Genomic DNA, 18,907 nt, shown 5'->3' on the forward strand with positions numbered 1-18,907 from the left:
CCTCGGTTCACTTTGACTTCTCTTTCTCTCTGAATCTGGTTTTAACAGAATTCACCAGAAAATCACTAGAGAACAAGAACACCATTAGTTTGGTTTCTAGTTGATTCTCTTGAGCAGAAATGGCGTTACCATGGCAACTTTACAGAGAAGTCGACTTGACTTTGGCAAATCAGTAAGAATTTGATGCTGTATCGCAGATGTTTCTAGAAACACGTTACGAACGATGCTTGGGGAAGAAAAATATAATTTTGTGCAACTGGATGCTAAACTCTTAAATGCAACACAGAGCATCACGTCATTTACAGCTCAGTCAAACAGCAGTTTGTGAAATAGTCACGAAATTTAATGTATTGATTAGTGTACAGAGACACAACTTTCACATTTGTTACGTGATGGTCATCCGTCCACGTAGTTGTGAACCAGGAAGCATAAAGAGCGGTGAACGCAGAGTAGGGAGGAGGTCGGGGAGGATGGGTGGGTCTCAAAATACCAGATTTTTACCAGGAGACCGATGTTGGTGCCCCGTGTGAGGCCAGAAGTCAACGTGGATTTATTTGTCACGTAACTTCCGTACATAAGTTACGGCACTTCCGGTGTTATTTTAACCCAAACCGCCATCTTTTCCTAAACTTAACTAAGTAGTTTGTTGCCTTAACCTAACCAAGTCCATCTTTTCTTAAACATAACTAAGTAGGTTGTTGCCTAAACCTAACCAAGTCCATCTTTTCTTAAACCTAACTAAGTAGGTTGTTGCCTAAACCTAACCAAGTCCATCTTTTCTTAAACATAACTAAGTAGGTTGTTGCCTAAACCTAACCAAGTCCATCTTTTCTTAAACATAACTAAGTAGGTTGTTGCCTAAACCTAACCAAGTCCATCTTTTCTTAAACTTAACTAAGTAGTTTGTTGCCTAAACCTAACCAAGTCCATCTTTTCTTAAACTTAACTAAGTAGTTTGTTGCCTTAACCTAACCAAGTCTATCTTTTCTTAAACCTAACTAAGTAGTTTGTTGCCTAAACCTAACCAAGTCTATCTTTTCTTAAACCTAACTAAGTAGGTTGTTGCCTAAACCTAACCAAGTCCATCTTTTCTTAAACCTAACTAAGTAGGTTGTTGCCTAAACCTAACCAAGTCCATCTTTTCTTAAACCTAACTAAGTAGGTTGTTGCCTAAACCTAACCAAGTCCATCTTTTCTTAAACCTAACTAAGTAGTTTGTTGCCTAATCCTAACCAAGTCCATCTTTTCCTAAACCTAACTAAGCAGTTTTATTTTGAAAAGACCGGAGTGGAAATTGAGCCATGTGTCACGTGTTGCTGGACATTCGTAGGAAAAAGCACAAATAACGTGTTGTTGAAAGTCGTGCTGGGAGTCACAAGAAAAAAGTGAAATTCATGTTTATGAACACGAATCAAATAGATTAAATTTCGTGACTATTTCACGATCTGCCGTGAGACTATGACGTCATTTGACACCCGTAGAAAACATCAAACGTGCCGTAGTTCGGGTTCAGCAGCCGGGATGTTCTGATCTCGATGTGACATAATAGTTGTTTTTGGAGACAGTCGCTGTGCCTCAGTGCTGTGGATGTTTCCTGATGGGTGAAACCCACAATGACATGAAGATCATGCTATTTGATTAAAATTCTGCTTTCAAAGCATTAGAAATGATCTGTGGCCTTTTGTTGATTGTTTTACAAACTCTGATGTATCCACATATCTGAGGCTCCTCTGTGCAAACTCATCCGATAACTCTTTATTTTACAGGTCCGCAAACTTCATGGTTATTAGGTGATAATTAGCAAGTAACCTATTGGAAATTTCTTTTGAATTAATGCCAAATTAGCCCAATATTTACCTCAAAATGTACTGTATATCTCACCATTGTGTGACTTAATGTCTACACAAATCTATCCTGGTAGCTGATGTCATGATTCAGGGAGGTTTTTAAGACATTTATTATTATTATCTATTTATCAGCAGACATGGAAATGATCAGCTATTGGGAAATAGTGGAATATAATTATTATATAATGTTTATAACAAAGTCATTTTCGATAAATGTTTGAGGTAAATATTGAAGTGATTTGTCAGTAATTCCTAATAGGTTACTTGCTAATTATCACCTAATTACCATGAAATGTGTGGACCTGTAAGATGAAGTGTTACCACTCATTTAGTCTCTTTCTAACCCTCACGCCTACATTTTCTGGTGGAAATCATTATTTGCAAAGAGACCAGATGGAGTATCGGTTTATGGCGGGTACGGTAGATTGAACCTTTATCTGAAATTCATTTCTATTTAAACAAAACCATCATTGTTCACTTGTTTGGTGAAAATGAAGACTGATTTTAAACTTTTATCGGTGAACCGACTCGCCACCGTCACACCCTCACGGAGCCGGATCTCCATCAGATGGCTTTCCCCAGGATGAGGATGCTCATGAGGAAGACCATGATGAAGAAGAGCCACATGAAGAAGCGATCCATGACCTTGGCGACCTTCCTCCACTCCCCGATACGCAGCTGAGCGGCTCGCTGGTCCTGGTACGAGTTGGCAATGTACTCAACGTTCCTGCGTAGTCCCTGGTGCTGGCAGACACACTGGGTTCTCACCAAGATCTCCCTCCTTCTCTCCCCCCCGGCGCCGCCTCCTCCTCCGTCACCTCCTACGCCTTTCTTTTCCTCCACATGCTCTCCTCCTCCTCCTGCTCCTCCTGCTCCTCCTGCTCCTCCAGCGTTGGACTCCTCCGGCTCCCCTTCAGGTCCTCCAGCAGCTCCTTCCTCCTCCGAGTGGTCGATGGTCACAAACAGATCCTCCTTCCAGTCCGTCTGGTTGGTCGGATCCCGTCCTAGCTTCAGAGACTCCCCGTCCTCCTCCACCCTGCCCCCCCACACCTGCCCGTTCACATCCCAGCTGGTTCCTTTGGGGTTGCTGCCGTTGGCCGACGGGGCTTCGGACTCCTCCTGAGACAGAGGTTGTTTCCTGGACGACGTCCCGCCGAGGCAATTCTCTCCGACCTCGTAGACGAAGCAGATGCGGGCGAGGTAGTTGAGGATGAAGCGCTCGGCCCACCGCGGGACGGGACGGGCCTCGGGACCGCAGTGGTGGATGTTCATGATGAAGATGGTGAGCGCTGTTGATGCAGTGACCATCGTCATGGTAGCGATGTAATACTTTCCTGTTGAAGAAGGGAAGTGAAGATCAGTTAGAGTTCAAAATGCTCACACAGGTAAATCTTTAAAGGGTAGCGGCTAGAAGGGAGCTGCAATCTGGGGAAACTCTCGCTAGATGGTTGACTTCAAATATTTAAGGTTAGGATAGGTCGTCGGGCAGCGAGTCTTGCAAGAGTTTTTGCAGATCTCAGATCAGATTTTGTGGTTTGCGACCTCTTGAAAGTCTCAATGTCAAATGTCAGCTTTTGCCAGAAGAGTTCCTTTCAGCCAGAAAAAGTGAACAACATCAACTTGTTTCCTAAATATTAAAAAAAAATCACAAATTATTAATCTCTTGTTAAAAGGGGGGTTCATTTTGTCCCCTCACACCTTAAAATACTCGAGGCGGTGCGCCGCCACCGGCTCTAGGTCGGCTTGGAAAGGCTCGGGGTGAAGGTGCTTCCCGGGGCCGTGACCAAAGTGCTCGCTGCTCCCTCTCACGTAAAAGGCGCCAGGGGTCTGCGGTGATGTCGGCAACCCACCCGACCCGTCTTGAAACACGGACCAAGGAGTCTAACTCACGTGCGAGTCAGAGGGTGACAGCAAAACCCTGTGGCGCAATGAAAGTGAGGGCCGGCGTGCGTTGGGCCCAAAAATACTTTTTCCCATAGGCTTCCATTGGGAAAGAGACGTCTGTAACTCAGAGGATCATTTCTTTGTTGAGGTGAATCAACTCCCCAGGATGAACACTCTGATAGTCCTGATTTAAATGAATCCAGAGTTCCTTCCTCTGTTCATGTGGATGAGACCCAGACCGAGGCTGGAGCGAGGGCTGTGAGGAGGAGTTAGCAAGCTGTGACGGAGTTGAACCAAGTCACATCTTAAAATCTACTTTACTTTATACTGGAATGAGTTTTCAGCGGATTTGTATGTTTATCTTTGACAGAGACAGTTATTTCTGGTCGTACAATGTAAGTTTAACATGTAGTTAAAATATTCAGGATACAACAGTTGTACTCGTTGTACCTCTTTAGTGTAACTGTCTGTACAGAGAGTTCTGAGAGGATTAACTGCTGTTGGCGACACTGAGACCTGAAGGTTGAACTTCTGAGAGATCATTGATTCCTTTTAAATAACCGCTGACGGGCCTCATCGACCTGCAGCCCTCCTCCTTCACTCTGCTGTTAGCCAGCAGACATCAACACGCTGTTTACTGCCGGGCTCACAACCAGAATCTTTAGAAACACAAAGACAGCACACGCAGAGGAACTGCAGATCTGCTGGTCTGGTAACCGTCTCCTCCTGAACAACAGGAAACTGTATCCCAGCTTATCCAACATTCATTTAAAACTCATCCACGTACAGTCTCCTCTGATCTGAGGCTCTTATTCTGAAGGGGGGAGGAGGAGGATGCAGGTGCAACATACCAACCAGTTGCAGGTTTAACACCACATCCAGCCTGGGAACGCCAGGAACGTCGCCTGCGTCGTATTTGTCGCGTGGCGGCTGTGTGATTGACACGTCGGGCGTTCTTTCTTTCTATATAGAGTTTGCCTTTTAATGGCCGTTTTATTTCATTATAAATGTAATTTCTATTTATTTTAGACAGAGAAAGGTTCAAAAAGGTGTGTAATTTGTAAATAATAGTAATAATCCACCATTAAAACCCCGTACTATATTCATTCATGGAGCTCTCCAAGTCACTGCATGTTCTACAACACTGTCCTTCACATATTTCAGAATAAAAGCCTCGTGTTAACAAATTAAGGAATTCTGTCCACAGAAAAAACTTTTAAGGGCTTTTATTTTGAAATGAAAGTAGGAAGTATTGATTTAAAAGTATTTACTTTTTTTCATCTCCGTAACATATTCTACAGATAGAGACATGTAAACTGTAGTAATGTAGCTGATATGATGTCAATATACAGTCAATAGATCACCTTCACTGTCTGTTGTTGCTGTGAACCGCGCGCTCCAGACGTTCCCAGAGTGATGGTTCAAGGACCAGTATGCAACATTTAGGGGATCTATAAATATAATATTTATAAGTATGTTTTCTTTAGTGTATAACCACCTGAAACTGAGAGTGCTTTCACATCAGGGACCCGGGCCTGGATCCGAGTACACTGGTCCCTAAAGTCCAGTTGGTTTTATTCGTGTGAACGCTCCGTACTGTACGTGAACAGGTGGTCTGGAGTACGGTTCATGTGGACTCGGGTACGGTTCACATCAGGTGTAACGTAACGCCCCCTAACAAGACTCCTGAGTCCTCTCACCTATCAGCGGGACGCTCTCGGAGGGCGGCATGCTCTCAGCCACCAACAGCTGAAACACGGTGAGGGCCAGCAGCACCGTGACGCCCAGAGACACCTTTTCACCGGAGTCGGCCGGCAGGTAGAAGCCCAGCGGAGCCAGAAAGGAGATCATCATGCAGGGGATGAGGAGGTTGAAGATGTAGAAGGAGGACCGTCTCTTCAGGTGGAGGCTGAAGGTGATGTCCGGGTACGGGTCTGAACAGCAGCCGTACAGGATGACGTTCTTCTTCGCCGGCATGCCCAGAACCTGAGTAGAGAAATCATTAGTGAAAGAATTACATTCAGGAATGAGGTGTTAGTCTGAGCAGGTCACCGCTCACCTCCCACTCCACGTTGGGGACAAAGTCGGCCAGGTCGGCGGTGTCCAAGGCGTTGAACAAGTCCATCTGGTTACCGTTGTGAGTCCACGATCCGAAGGTCAGGTGACACTGCTGCAAGTCGAAGGGGAAGAAGGCCACGTCCACGGAGCAGGAGCTCTTAGTGATGGCCGGCTGGTCCCACATCACCTTGCCGTCGTTACTTATAACCACGTTGGTCTCCATGGAGCTGGAGAACTCGTCGTCTGCACTGTGGAGGAGGAAGAAGAGCAGGAACAGGAGATCAGAGAAGGTCATAACAGGTCATTCATCAGTCAGATACCACCTACCAGTTGCACTACGTCACCTACCTGTTATAGAGCACTATGTCACCTACCTGTTATACAGCACTACGTCACCTACCTGTTATAGAGCACTACGTCACCTACCTGTTATACAGCACTACGTCACCTACCTGTTATACAGCACTACGTCACCTACCTGTTATAGAGCACTATGTCACCTACCTGTTATACAGCACTACGTCACCTACCTGTTATACAGCACTATGTCACCTACCTGTTATACAGCACTACGTCACCTACCTGTTATACAGCACTATGTCACCTACCTGTTATACAGCACTACGTCACCTACCTGTTATACAGCACTACGTCACCTACCTGTTATAGAGCACTACGTCACCTACCTGTTATACAGCACTACGTCACCTACCTGTTATACAGCACTATGTCACCTACCTGTTATACAGCACTACGTCACCTACCTGTTATACAGCACTACGTCACCTACCTGTTATAGAGCACTACGTCACCTACCTGTTATACAGCACTACGTCACCTACCTGTTATACAGCACTACGTCACCTACCTGTTATAGAGCACTACGTCACCTACCTGTTATACAGCACTACGTCACCTACCTGTTATACAGCACTATGTCACCTACCTGTTATACAGCACTACGTCACCTACCTGTTATACAGCACTACGTCACCTACCTGTTATAGAGCACTACGTCACCTACCTGTTATACAGCACTACGTCACCTACCTGTTATACAGCACTATGTCACCTACCTGTTATACAGCACTACGTCACCTACCTGTTATACAGCACTATGTCACCTACCTGTTATACAGCACTACGTCACCTACCTGTTATACAGCACTACGTCACCTACCTGTTATAGAGCACTACGTCACCTACCTGTTATACAGCACTACGTCACCTACCTGTTATAGAGCACTACGTCACCTACCTGTTATACAGCACTACGTCACCTACCTGTTATACAGCACTATGTCACCTACCTGTTATACAGCACTACGTCACCTACCTGTTATACAGCACTACGTCACCTACCTGTTATAGAGCACTACGTCACCTACCTGTTATACAGCACTACGTCACCTACCTGTTATACAGCACTACGTCACCTACCTGTTATACAGCACTATGTCACCTACCTGTTATACAGCACTACGTCACCTACCTGTTATACAGCACTACGTCACCTACCTGTTATAGAGCACTACGTCACCTACCTGTTATACAGCACTACGTCACCTACCTGTTATACAGCACTACGTCACCTACCTGTTATACAGCACTACGTCACCTACCTGTTATACAGCACTATGTCACCTACCTGTTATACAGCACTACGTCACCTACCTGTTATACAGCACTACGTCACCTACCTGTTATACAGCACTACGTCACCTTCCTGTTATACAGCACTATGTCACCTTCCTGTTATACAGCACTATGTCACCTACCTGTTATACAGCACTACGTCACCTACCTGTTATACAGCACTACGTCACCTACCTGTTATACAGCACTATGTCACCTACCTGTTATACAGCACTACGTCACCTACCTGTTATACAGCACTACGTCACCTACCTGTTATACAGCACTACGTCACCTACCTGTTATACAGCACTACGTCACCTACCTGTTATACAGCACTATGTCACCTACCTGTTATAGAGCACTATGTCGGGTCTCCATACGTAGCTGCTGGGGATGCGGATGGTGTCGAGGCCGTCGTAGTCCTCCTTCTTCCAGGTGAGGTAGGCATCCATCCACACCTGGCGGACCCACAGGTAGGTAGTCAGGATCTGGTTCCGCTCATCCTGGTGAAAGGACACGTTCACATCAGCCAACCAGAGGACGGCATGTCAGGGTCACGTTTAGCTCCGCAGAGACGTGAATATTACACGTCTTTATTAACGTACGGTACCAGCAGGGGGCAACAGAGACTTGGAAAACCAATTAGTTAGGGTAAGCCAAAACGTCACAAGTACGTAAACTAAGTAAAACACGTACAGAAACAACGCAACAGTTTGTGACACGTGACAACCGTCACTAACGTATCTTGCAAAACAAAACACTCATCTCGAACACGGGTCTCCCGCTTCAAAGTCTTGTTTGTCGGGTCGGGGAGAACATCACGGTTGGGCTTAAAATAAGTACGTAAATTAAGTAAAGCACGAACGGAACAATGGAACTGTCGGATGAAAGTCGGAAAAATGTCCGAAACATATCCGAAAAAAGGCCTAAAAATGTCCGAAATAAGTCAGAAATAAATCTGTTAAATTAATTATCTGAAAAGTCAGTAAAAGTCTGAACAATGTCCAAAAAATATCAGAAAAATGTCTGAAATAAGTCCGAAATAAAGTCTGTTAAATGTCTGAAAAATTTCAAATATATATATACAGTATATATATAGTATATATATATATATAGCGTCACATTGACTCGCTTTCTTCCGGTTGGACAGGCGGGTCTATTACGACATGAAAACACACCATCGGGGTTCATCGGTCGGGGTTGTGATTACCATGTCGATGATCTGGGAGAGCGTGATCTGCAGCGTGACGTTGATGATGTGGTCGGTGTCCTCCACCGGACGCAGAGCGTTGGTGTAGTTAGTGAACAAGTCAGTCAGCAGCTTCTGAGCGTAGCGACCGTGAGCGGCCAAACACACTGGAGAGAACAGAGAGAGAGAGAGAGGAGAGAGAGAGAGAGAGAGAGAGAGAGAGAGAGAGAGAGAGAGAGAGAGAGAGAGAGAGAGAGAGAGAGAGAGAGAGAGAGAGAGGGAGAGAGAGAGAGAGACGTCTTTATTAAACCAGGTAGTTTGAAAGTCTGTCACTGAGTGATGAAGTTACACGATTGGTCAGCTGAGTGTTGGAGCTTCCGCATTGGCCGTTGCTCTTTCACAATGAAAAGGCGGAACAGTACTTTGTCCAGCGCGACGCGTCCGACTCACCAAACTTGGACCAAGTTGTGAAACGATCTAGTTGTAAAGTGAAACCAGATCAGCAGTAGTATCATCGCCTGTTTCCCTCTTAACATGTTATCAGAAGTAGATTTTGGTTGATTGTTTAGACGGAAGGACTTCTGCATATTGGTTTCTGGACAATATCTGTCATTGATTTGTGTTGTTTATTGATTTACAATAATAAATATATACATACATTTACATAAAGCAGCATATTTGTCCACTCCCATGTTGATAGGAGGATTAAATACTGGACTAATCTCCCTTTAAGGTTCATTTAGAACAGATAAAACATGTATGATTAATCCCAATGAACCATTTGAATGGATGGTCGGCCCTGAACTCTTCATGTGAACCTGTTGGTATGTTGAATGCTACGAGGTTACATCGTGGCTACAGTCCTTTTCTCTGCTGCTTTATTCTCTGTCCTGATTTTCTTTTAATCCTGAAGCGTCTGATATCTCCATCAGTCTGAGCACACACACATCCCATAATAACACACACACACACACGGAAACCACATTTCCCTCTTCAATTAACCTGCTAATCAGCTAAAGGTTTTATATATTAACGTCTGCAGACTGATAATTCCTTTAAATCCTGTGACAACTAATGATGATGATGATGAAGGACAGAAACGATGCTGATGAGGGTCTGACCAATACTTTATGCAAAGTCACATGCACTATAAATGTGTTATTGTCTCCTATTCTAAAACGGTGTATCTGGATGTTTCTGCATCCTGGGGTCCATAAACAGTCTAAGAATCATATAAACTGTGTCTCACTGTAAAGCTGAGACTCTGGTGGATCCAATGAGCCCAACTGGATTCATGTGTGATGATGTTAGTCCCCATAGGAGACATTTCATTGACCTCCCTGTATAAAATGACCTGTGGTGACCTCTAGGATAATCACAGCCTCATGAAACTTTACAGCTACAAACTAGAGACCTAGAGCATTCAGAGGATGTTCACCACTTCTATGTGACATCTACTGTTGACCTGGTATCTCCCCCTAAAGACCCCCTGGACCCCCTAAAGAAGACTAAAACAGGTGTGTTGTGGGTCTCCTGTGAGAGTTTGAAAAAGACCAGTAAAATGCAGAAGCTAAATGACGTCAGAACCTCAACATCAAACAAACCTCCACCGTCCTTATTTCAACGTGTTCATCGGTGTTTGATTTGGCAAACGGTCAAAACTGTGAAGATAAAAGCAGCTGGGGACGTTCAGCATCCATAAACTGTCTGATCAGATCAGAAGAACACTGGAAACATGTGATGTAATATCATTCTAGTTTATCGCCTCCAGTGTTAACGTCAGAGGAACGTTCCCTCAGAGCAGATAAAGACTCGTCTCCTCCATCAGGCTGATATCTCATCCTGTAACCATAGAGGTAAACAGTGAAACAGCCAGCACACTTCAGTCCTGTAAACTGTTTAGAAGAATCTGTTAAAGACAAAGACGTCTTTATCAGCTGCAGTCAGTCGTCTTGAGACAGCAGAGGAATGAAGTTCAGTCGCCAGAGGAACGTCCTGGAGGGTCTCAGTGAAACGTGTTGTCGGCCGTTTGAACACATGATGAAACGTGTTCGTCATTTCATGGAGACTTTAAGAACAACAGCTTCAGACTGAGGGGGAACAGAGGAGCTGCTGGGATCAAAGTAACACATTCAAACATCTAAACATGTTCTAGTAGAAACACTAAATACAGTTTCACCTGAAGATAACCCTAGTATGTCCTCTTTAATAAACACTTTCTCACCATTAACCCAACATTTACTTTCATCATTCTGCGTTCTGAAAGTCAGGTACCAACGTTTTGTAGACTTTATGAGTATTTGTTCCGACTTCAGGAGGTTACAGTCCGAAAGATTCCTCCAACACCACATGAATGAAGCATCAGACACAGCTAGTGTTCTCACAAAAGGCTCCTATATGTCCATTAGCAGGACTAACTGGTCACTGGTACATAGACTGTATATAAGAAGTGGACGGAGTCACCGTGACATCACCCGTTGGTTTGCTGCTGCTCAGGTTCGGCATTTTGGCCGTCGACATCTTGTTTGTTTTGGAACCAGAAGGTACCTGAGAGGTCGGAGCTAAGAACAACCGAACGCTGAATAACCTTCAATACAGCATGATGTTCATTTAGTAACTGATGGTCCCATTTAGAGTCAAACAGACCATAAAGCAGGGGATGCTTTAGGGCGGGGCTATCTGGTGATTGACAGGTCGCTACCACGCCGTTGTCCGGTCTGGGAGTTCTCCGTGTTTTCGTCTTACAGCTTTAACCCTTTCAATGTGTTTTCACTTCATCAAAGTTAATTAGAACATTTTGGTCGCCTATAAATGTCTTATTCAGCGTTCGGTTGTACTTAGCTCCTCCCTCTGGTGTCACTTCTGGTTGCAGAAAAAACAAAGATGACGACGGATAAAAACAAAGATCACGACGGGCAAAATGCCGAACTTGAGGCTTCAAAACCGCAGTCCACCAATGTGTGACGTCATGGTGACCACGAGCACGTCTCATATCCAGTCTGTGGGTTAGACAGCTCCCCAACAGTGAAGCCAGAACGAGTCGATCATGTTCATTTCATTTTGGGAAGCTGAAAATGTGATCGAGATTAATATTCGATTAATTGTGCAGCCTTAATGCCGGCAGACAAACACCTTATGATCAAGTAATATGAGTGATTCCTTTCTACTCAGGTTGTTTCATATAAAAGATCTTTAGAGGTCTTTAGAGGTCATCCAGGATTTCAAAAGACAAATTACATTTTTTTGTGTTTGTAACAAGTATTTTTATATCTTTCTTAATCCTTTAATTATCTTCTAAATGACCCGTCAGATTAATCTCAGGCCTCCAACCTGGACTCTAGTGAACCGCTGAATTAATAGAAATATCACATGATAAAATGTATTCTGATCCAAACTGCTCTGAACACTCAACAACAAGATTAATAACTGAAGATGAGACATTAGAGATAAAAATAAGCCCTCATACGGAGCTTTAAGAACATGCACTAAAAAGGAAGCACAGGAGACCACCGTCAGCTCAACGACCTTCAGATAACAGACATTCATATATCACTGGACTAAAGGAGGACGGAGGAAAGGTTCAACGTCTTCTGTACAAACATGGAGCTCTGAGGACGACTCATTATGAGAACCAGAACTGAGGACGTCTCTTTAAGAGAACCACAACTGAGGACGTCTCATTAAGAGAACCAGAACTGAAGACGTCTCATTATGAGAACCAGAACTGAAGACGTCTCATTAAGAGAACCAGAACTGAAGACGTCTCATTATGAGAACCAGAACTGAAGACGTCTCATTAAGAGAACCAGAACTGAGGACGTCTCATTAAGAGAACCAGAACTGAAGACGTCTCATTAAGAGAACCAGAACTGAGGACGTCTCATTAAGAGAACCAGAACTGAGGACGTCTCATTAAGAGAACCAGAACTGAAGACGTCTCATTATGAGAACCAGAACTGAAGACGTCTCATTAAGAGAACCAGAACTGAGGACGTCTCATTAAGAGAACCAGAACTGAAGACGTCTCATTATGAGAACCAGAACTGAAGACGTCTCATTAAGAGAACCAGAACTGAGGACGTCTCATTAAGAGAACCAGAACTGAAGACGTCTCATTATGAGAACCAGAACTGAGGACGTCTCATTAAGAGAACCAGAACTGAAGACGTCTCATTAAGAGAACCAGAACTGAGGACGTCTCATTAAGAGAACCAGAACTGAAGACGTCTCATTATGAGAACCAGAACTGAGGACGTCTCATTAAGAGAACCAGAACTGAGGACGTCTCATTAAGAGAACCAGAACTGAGGACGTCTCATTAAGAGAACCAGAACTGAGGACGTCTCATTAAGAGAACCAGAACTGAAGGCGTCTCATTAAGAGAACCAGAACTGAAGACGTCTCATTAAGAGAACCAGAACTGAGGACGTCTCATTAAGAGAACCAGAACTGAGGACGACTCATTAAGAGAACCAGAACTGAGGACGTCTCATTAAGAGAACCAGAACTGAGGACGTCTCATTAAGAGAACCAGAACTGAGGACGTCTCATTAAGAGAACCAGAACTGAAGGCGTCTCATTAAGAGAACCAGAACTGAGGACGTCTCATTAAGAGAACCAGAACTGAGGACGTCTCATTAAGAGAACCAGAACTGAGGACGTCTCATTAAGAGAACCAGAACTGAGGACGTCTCATTAAGAGAACCAGAACTGAAGACGTCTCATTAAGAGAACCAGAACTGAGGACGTCTCATTAAGAGAACCAGAACTGAAGGCGTCTCATTAAGAGAACCAGAACTGAAGACGTCTCATTAAGAGAACCAGAACTGAGGACGTCTCATTAAGAGAACCAGACCGTCCTCAGCTCCGCTCGCCTGTTTAAGGACGACTATACGAACATGACGTGGTGGATTCATCCGTCAATCAGGTGATTATTTAAGAAGTAATTATTATCAACAAGCATCATTAAAGGACCAACAAGATGTTGGTCCGTCTCTCAACACCGTCTGACTTCCTGTCTCTCAGCTCAGAGCTCATTGGTTCCTACTGAGGATTAAAAACACAGATATGTAGTTTAATCTCCTCAAACAGCTGCTGACTGGAGTTCCTATCACACAAACAGAGGAAATAGAGACTCTGTTGGAGACTATTATTTACTATAATGAAACTATTCCTGCAGCTCAAACTGACCTTCAGACGTTTCAATCTGTTTAAATCATATTCTCATGTTTTGGTGTAATAATAATAATGTGGTTGTAACTGAATATGGACTGAAGGCTTCCTGCCTCTGAGTCCAACACCTTCATCCCAGTCAGGACATCCTCGCTCCTTCAGGCCAGCCTCCATTAGATGTGACGTTGTTTATACAGACGGGTGACAGATGAAGGTAGAACCCAACAGTGAGGGTCTCAGTGAGGTGTTGGGAACGGCTTACATGTGCTACATGAGGATCTACTGGAGGGTGAACGTCATTATTACAAATATGTTCCCTTATTTGGTGTTCTGATGGTGATGGTGGAGAGCGCTGTTACTCCATAAGATCCCTCAGGTGTTCAACATACTAAAGAACCCCCTAGAACCTCTTTAATGGCCACTTGAACCCCCAAACACCCACTAGCACCACCTAAAGGAGCTCTAGAACTTCCTCTGTGGCCACAGGAACCTCCTCAATGACCACTAGAACATCATCATGGACAACTAAAAGCTCCTCAATGACCCCTAGAACCTCCGTAAAGACAACTAGAACCTCCTCAAAGGCCACTAGACTCCTCAGTGATCACTGGAACCTCCTCAGTGACAACTCAAACCTCCTCAGTGACCACTAGAACCTCGTCATGGACACCTAAAAGCTCCTCAATGACCACTAGAACTTCCTCAATGACCACAAGAACCTTGTCACTGTCCACTACAACCTCGTCACGGACAACTTAAACCTCCTCAGTGACCACTAGAACCTACTTAAGGGCCCTCGTGTTGGAGAAGAGTGTCGTTTAAGTCAGTGCAACAAAAACTTCCAGAGGTGTTCAATATACTGTGCATACAATATATATAAGAACCCCTAAAATCTTTTTTAGGACCACTAGAACCATCTACCGGACCCCTACAACTGCCTCAAGAGCTACAAGAACCACCGAAAGGGACCCCTTGAATCTCTTTAAGGAAAACTTGAATCTTTTCAAGGACCACTAGAACCTCCTCAATGAATACAAGAACCACCTAAAGGACCACTAGAACCTCCTCAATGAATATAAGAACCACCTAAAGGACCACTAGAACCTCCTGAATGAATACAAGAACCACCTAAAGGACCACTAGAACCTCCTCAATGAATACAAGAACCACCTAAAGGACCACTAGAACCTCCTCAATGAATACAAGAACCACCTAAAGGACCACTAGAACCTCCTCAATGAATATAAGAACCACCTAAAGGACCACTAGAACCTCCTGAATGAATACAAGAACCACCTAAAGGACCACTAGAACCTCCTCAATGAATACAAGAACCACCTAAAGGACCACTAGAACCTCCTCAATGAATACAAGAACCACCTAAAGGACCACTAGAACCTCCTCAATGAATATAAGAACCACCTAAAGGACCACTAGAACCTCCTGAATGAATACAAGAACCACCTAAAGGACCACTAGAACCTCCTCAATGAATACAAGAACCACCTAAAGGACCACTAGAACCTCCTCAATGAATACAAGAACCACCTAAAGGACCACTAGAACCTCCTCAATGAATACAAGAACCACCTAAAGGACCACTAGAACCTCCTCAATGAATACAAGAACCACCTAAAGGACCCCTTGAACATCCTGAATGATGACTTACCTCATCAATGGCTATAGGAACCTTCTGAGACTTCTAGAACCCCCTCAGTGAGCCCTAGAGCCTCTCCAGTAGCTACAGGGACAACCTAAAGGACTGCTAGCCTCTTCAATGACAACTAGAACCTCCTAAACACATACTAGAACCACCTAAAGGATCTCTAGGGTTCACCTTCACAAGCCAACATTCAGTCCGTTTTAATTGAACTCTGGTGTGGTTTGTTGTTGTGGCGGCGGGGGAGGAGGAGCGGCGCCCCGGTAGACTACCAGACGTCTTCCCTTCTATATGTAACGTTACGGCGTACCGGAGTGATCTCTCTCCGCCGTAGTCCCGTAACGTTACAGCATTTAGAGCCGTAACAAAGTCTTGCATCACTTTTAAGTTTTAAAGCGTAGTCACTAAATCGATCTAGATATTCCTCAGAGTGGATCGATCATCCTGCTGTTGATCAGATCATGTTTATTGATCTGTGGAGCGTGACAGCTCGCCATCACCGCCTAGCGCTGTGTGACTAGAATGAGTTTACCCATCAGGCCTGGATCTCTGTGAGGACGAAGCACAGAAACCCGTCTGTAGAGAAGAGAGATAAAGATTCAATTACATATTAATTAGCTTTGGAGTGACTGACATTCAGCCACTTTCATTAGTTCTCACTGTGGACTCAATGAGGAGGGCAACACCAGCAGAACACAGGAATCTACATCTGATCATTACTAGAACCGATATTCAGATCCATTGATCGCCTGGATCGGCCCCTACTATCTACTAATAGATGATGACTTAGAGCTGATCTCTTAGAGCTGATCAGGAGGATCATTAGGACCTGAAGTCTTTGTGTGACTCAACCTGCTGCTCTTCCTCTTCCTCTTCCTCTTCCTCTTCCTCTTCCTCTTCTAGTCTCTGGTCGTTGTTCTGATGTGTTCACGGTTCACGGCGAGCTGCTGACTCAGCATCGACTCCCAGAGGAGCTAAAGTGTGAGCGTTAACAGCTCTGACATCACGCCAGCTGGCACACGCACACAATGCAGCACCATCATCTTTATCATCATCATCTTCATCATCATCACCATCATCATCACCGCCGTCGTCATGGTAACCAGCCAGTCCATACATTCTGAGTGCACAGATGGACAGAGTGGCGTCCATCACAGCTAAGTGCAAACAACCAGATGATGGCATGTTAAGTCAATATGGTGTGTGTGTGTGTGTGTGTGTGTGTGTGTGTGTGTGTACATCACAGTCAGATCTAGTTTCATCCTGTTGATTGTTAAGCTCTTTACAGAGATCAGTAATACTCAATGATGACCTGAACCCCCTAAACACATACTAGAACCACCTAAAGGACCCTAGAGCCCCCTCAATGATGACTTCAGGTCCTCGCCGATTGGAGACGTGTAACCATGGTAACCAACCACGTGTGACCAAAACAACGATTTGTGAGATTTAAAGTCTGAATTAATTATAAATATATATATTAACGCCTAGCAAAGTGAAATCTGATACTTCCAGTTAAGCTGAAGCGTTATTGATGTTACAGAGCTGTCCGTCAACGTCTGTCATGAACGTTGTCGTCACTACCGCATTGCATTGTGGGATATTTCTGCCGCCGTAGTGTCCAGCGTTGCATACTGTAATACTTCACTTGTAAATAGTATGTCATTTGCGGCTACCAGAGACGGCGAATTGCGCCGGACGTAATTGATTTGCATAAAGTAGCCTCGACCTCAACTTTATGCAAATGAGGAGCAGGCGACGTGACGCCCCGTCTTTCGAATCATGCCGCCACGCTACCAGAATGCATTGCTGCACGGCTGCTTACATAGACAATGAATGGGAAGCGTGGAACGGACGGAGGCTGTGGACCTTCACCCTCAGTGAGGGAAGAAGAATCATCAGGAAACAGCGAATCGGTCCGTTTCATTACATTGTCTTCATGTAATCAATATATAATATCAGTTAGATGGTGATCTGATTAGAGAGGATTCTGTTATAATAATAATCCTCCGCTGATAGAGATCACTTTGACCCGGACAGACGTGATCATATAGGAGGTTTCCCCTGTGTAGATGTTGGACAGTGTTCCTCTAGTTAACAGCCGACCGGCTCTTCACGGTGAAGATGTGCAGCTGAAGTGTGTTTGGATTATCTCTGCTGTTTGACCTCTGGAGGTCACGCCTCCTCTTATCTGGATGGACAGTGTGATTGACAGCTTTAATCCTCGCCGCCATCAAACGCTCATCAAACACTCATCACTGCTCATCACTGCTCAGCCTGCCGCTCTCATTGTCCCGACATCGACCTCACAAACACACATTTAAACACACAAACACAATCTGAAACAGTCTCACACTTTAATACGGCAGCTAGCGCGGTGTGCTACGTTAGCTTTGACTCTTATATCTAATAAACATGAATTAAACAGTAATATGAAGTTATTGTTTTAATGTTACTGAGCTGTACGCTGAGAAGAAGAAGAAGAAAAGGTGACCTTCACCTAGTGTTTCTGGATCTAGTCGGGTCACCTGTGTGGGCGGTCCCAACCTGTCATCATGTGCTGACATGATGACCTCTGTTTCCATGGAAACCAGATTTGTTTGGCGTTGAATAAAACTTTTACTGTGGTATTTGTTCAGTGTGGCGGTGAGGAAAAATCATATAAATGATCAGTAAACATATAAATAATGTATTAATGTCATATTATATTTAAATTAGATCATTTATCTCAACATTGATGAAGAAAAGACACGTTTTTAGACCCATAAAATGCTTCATAACTTTTATTAAATCACTTTTTTAGTCATTGTTTTTAGAAGGGTAATAACAATGTGTATATATTTATCAAACATTGCACTGAACATATGAACATTAATCCAACATGTCATTGATGGGAGTTAAAACATGTATCTGTAGAAACATTGATGAGGAAGTGAACATAAAGTTCCTTTAAAGAAATGATCCTCTCATCATATAAAGTGTTTAAAGTGAAGCTGATCAATGTTCTCACCTGGTAGAAGAAGCAGATACGTGATCGATCCGCTGCAGAGGAGCTTCATCCTGATCCAATAACTGGTATTGATCCGGCAAATAATAATGATCCGATTACAATACTGTGATCAGCAAGAGTCCAACCACCACGCAGAGAGGATGAGACATACTGAGAGAGAGAGAGAGAGAGAGAGAGGGAGGGGGGGAGAGAGAGAGAGGGGAGAGAGAGAGAGAGAGAGAGAGAGAGAGAGAGGGAGAGAGAGAGAGGAGGAGAGAGAGAGAGCAGAGAGAGCAGAGAGAGAGAGAGAGAGAGAGAGAGAGAGGGAGAGAGAGAGAGAGAGAGAGAGAGAGAGGGAGGGGGGAGAGAGAGAGAGAGGGAGAGAGAGAGAGAGAGAGAGAGAGAGAGAGAGAGAGAGAGAGAGAGAGAGGAGAGAGAGAGAGCAAGAAGAGAGCAGCAGGCAGAGAGAG

The 18,907-nt window shown here is 44.3% G+C and overlaps 1 protein-coding gene across 1 annotated transcript; it reads right to left on the reverse strand.

Annotated features, from left to right (window-relative positions):
• Positions 1–1,559: 1,559 nt before the first annotated feature.
• On the reverse strand, positions 1,560–18,618 carry LOC141752192 (neuronal acetylcholine receptor subunit alpha-10-like). The gene is made up of 6 exons (XM_074609895.1): positions 18,459–18,618; positions 8,638–8,783; positions 7,776–7,930; positions 5,791–6,037; positions 5,432–5,717; positions 1,560–3,181 (listed from the first exon to the last, which is right to left on the reverse strand). Exons 1-6 carry the CDS (start codon positions 18,505–18,507, stop codon positions 2,412–2,414), a joined length of 1,653 nt encoding a protein of 550 aa, XP_074465996.1. The 5' UTR covers positions 18,508–18,618; the 3' UTR covers positions 1,560–2,411.
• Between the last annotated feature and the right edge of the window lie 289 nt (positions 18,619–18,907).

The sequence above is a fragment of the Sebastes fasciatus genome, chromosome 16, assembly GCF_043250625.1.
Source record: "Sebastes fasciatus isolate fSebFas1 chromosome 16, fSebFas1.pri, whole genome shotgun sequence".
Taxonomy (NCBI): Eukaryota; Metazoa; Chordata; class Actinopteri; order Perciformes; family Sebastidae; genus Sebastes; species Sebastes fasciatus.

Coding starts and splice junctions, on each gene's coding strand:
- LOC141752192 (XM_074609895.1), bottom strand. CDS start 18,507: ATGAAGCTCCTCTGCAGCGGATCGATCACGTATCTGCTTCTTCTACCA. Junction 5,718..5,790: donor TCCCCAACGTGGAGTGGGAG/GTGAGCGGTGAC, acceptor TTCTCTACTCAG/GTTCTGGGCATGCCGGCGAA. Junction 3,182..5,431: donor CGAGAGCGTCCCGCTGATAG/GTGAGAGGACTC, acceptor CTTCTTCAACAG/GAAAGTATTACATCGCTACC.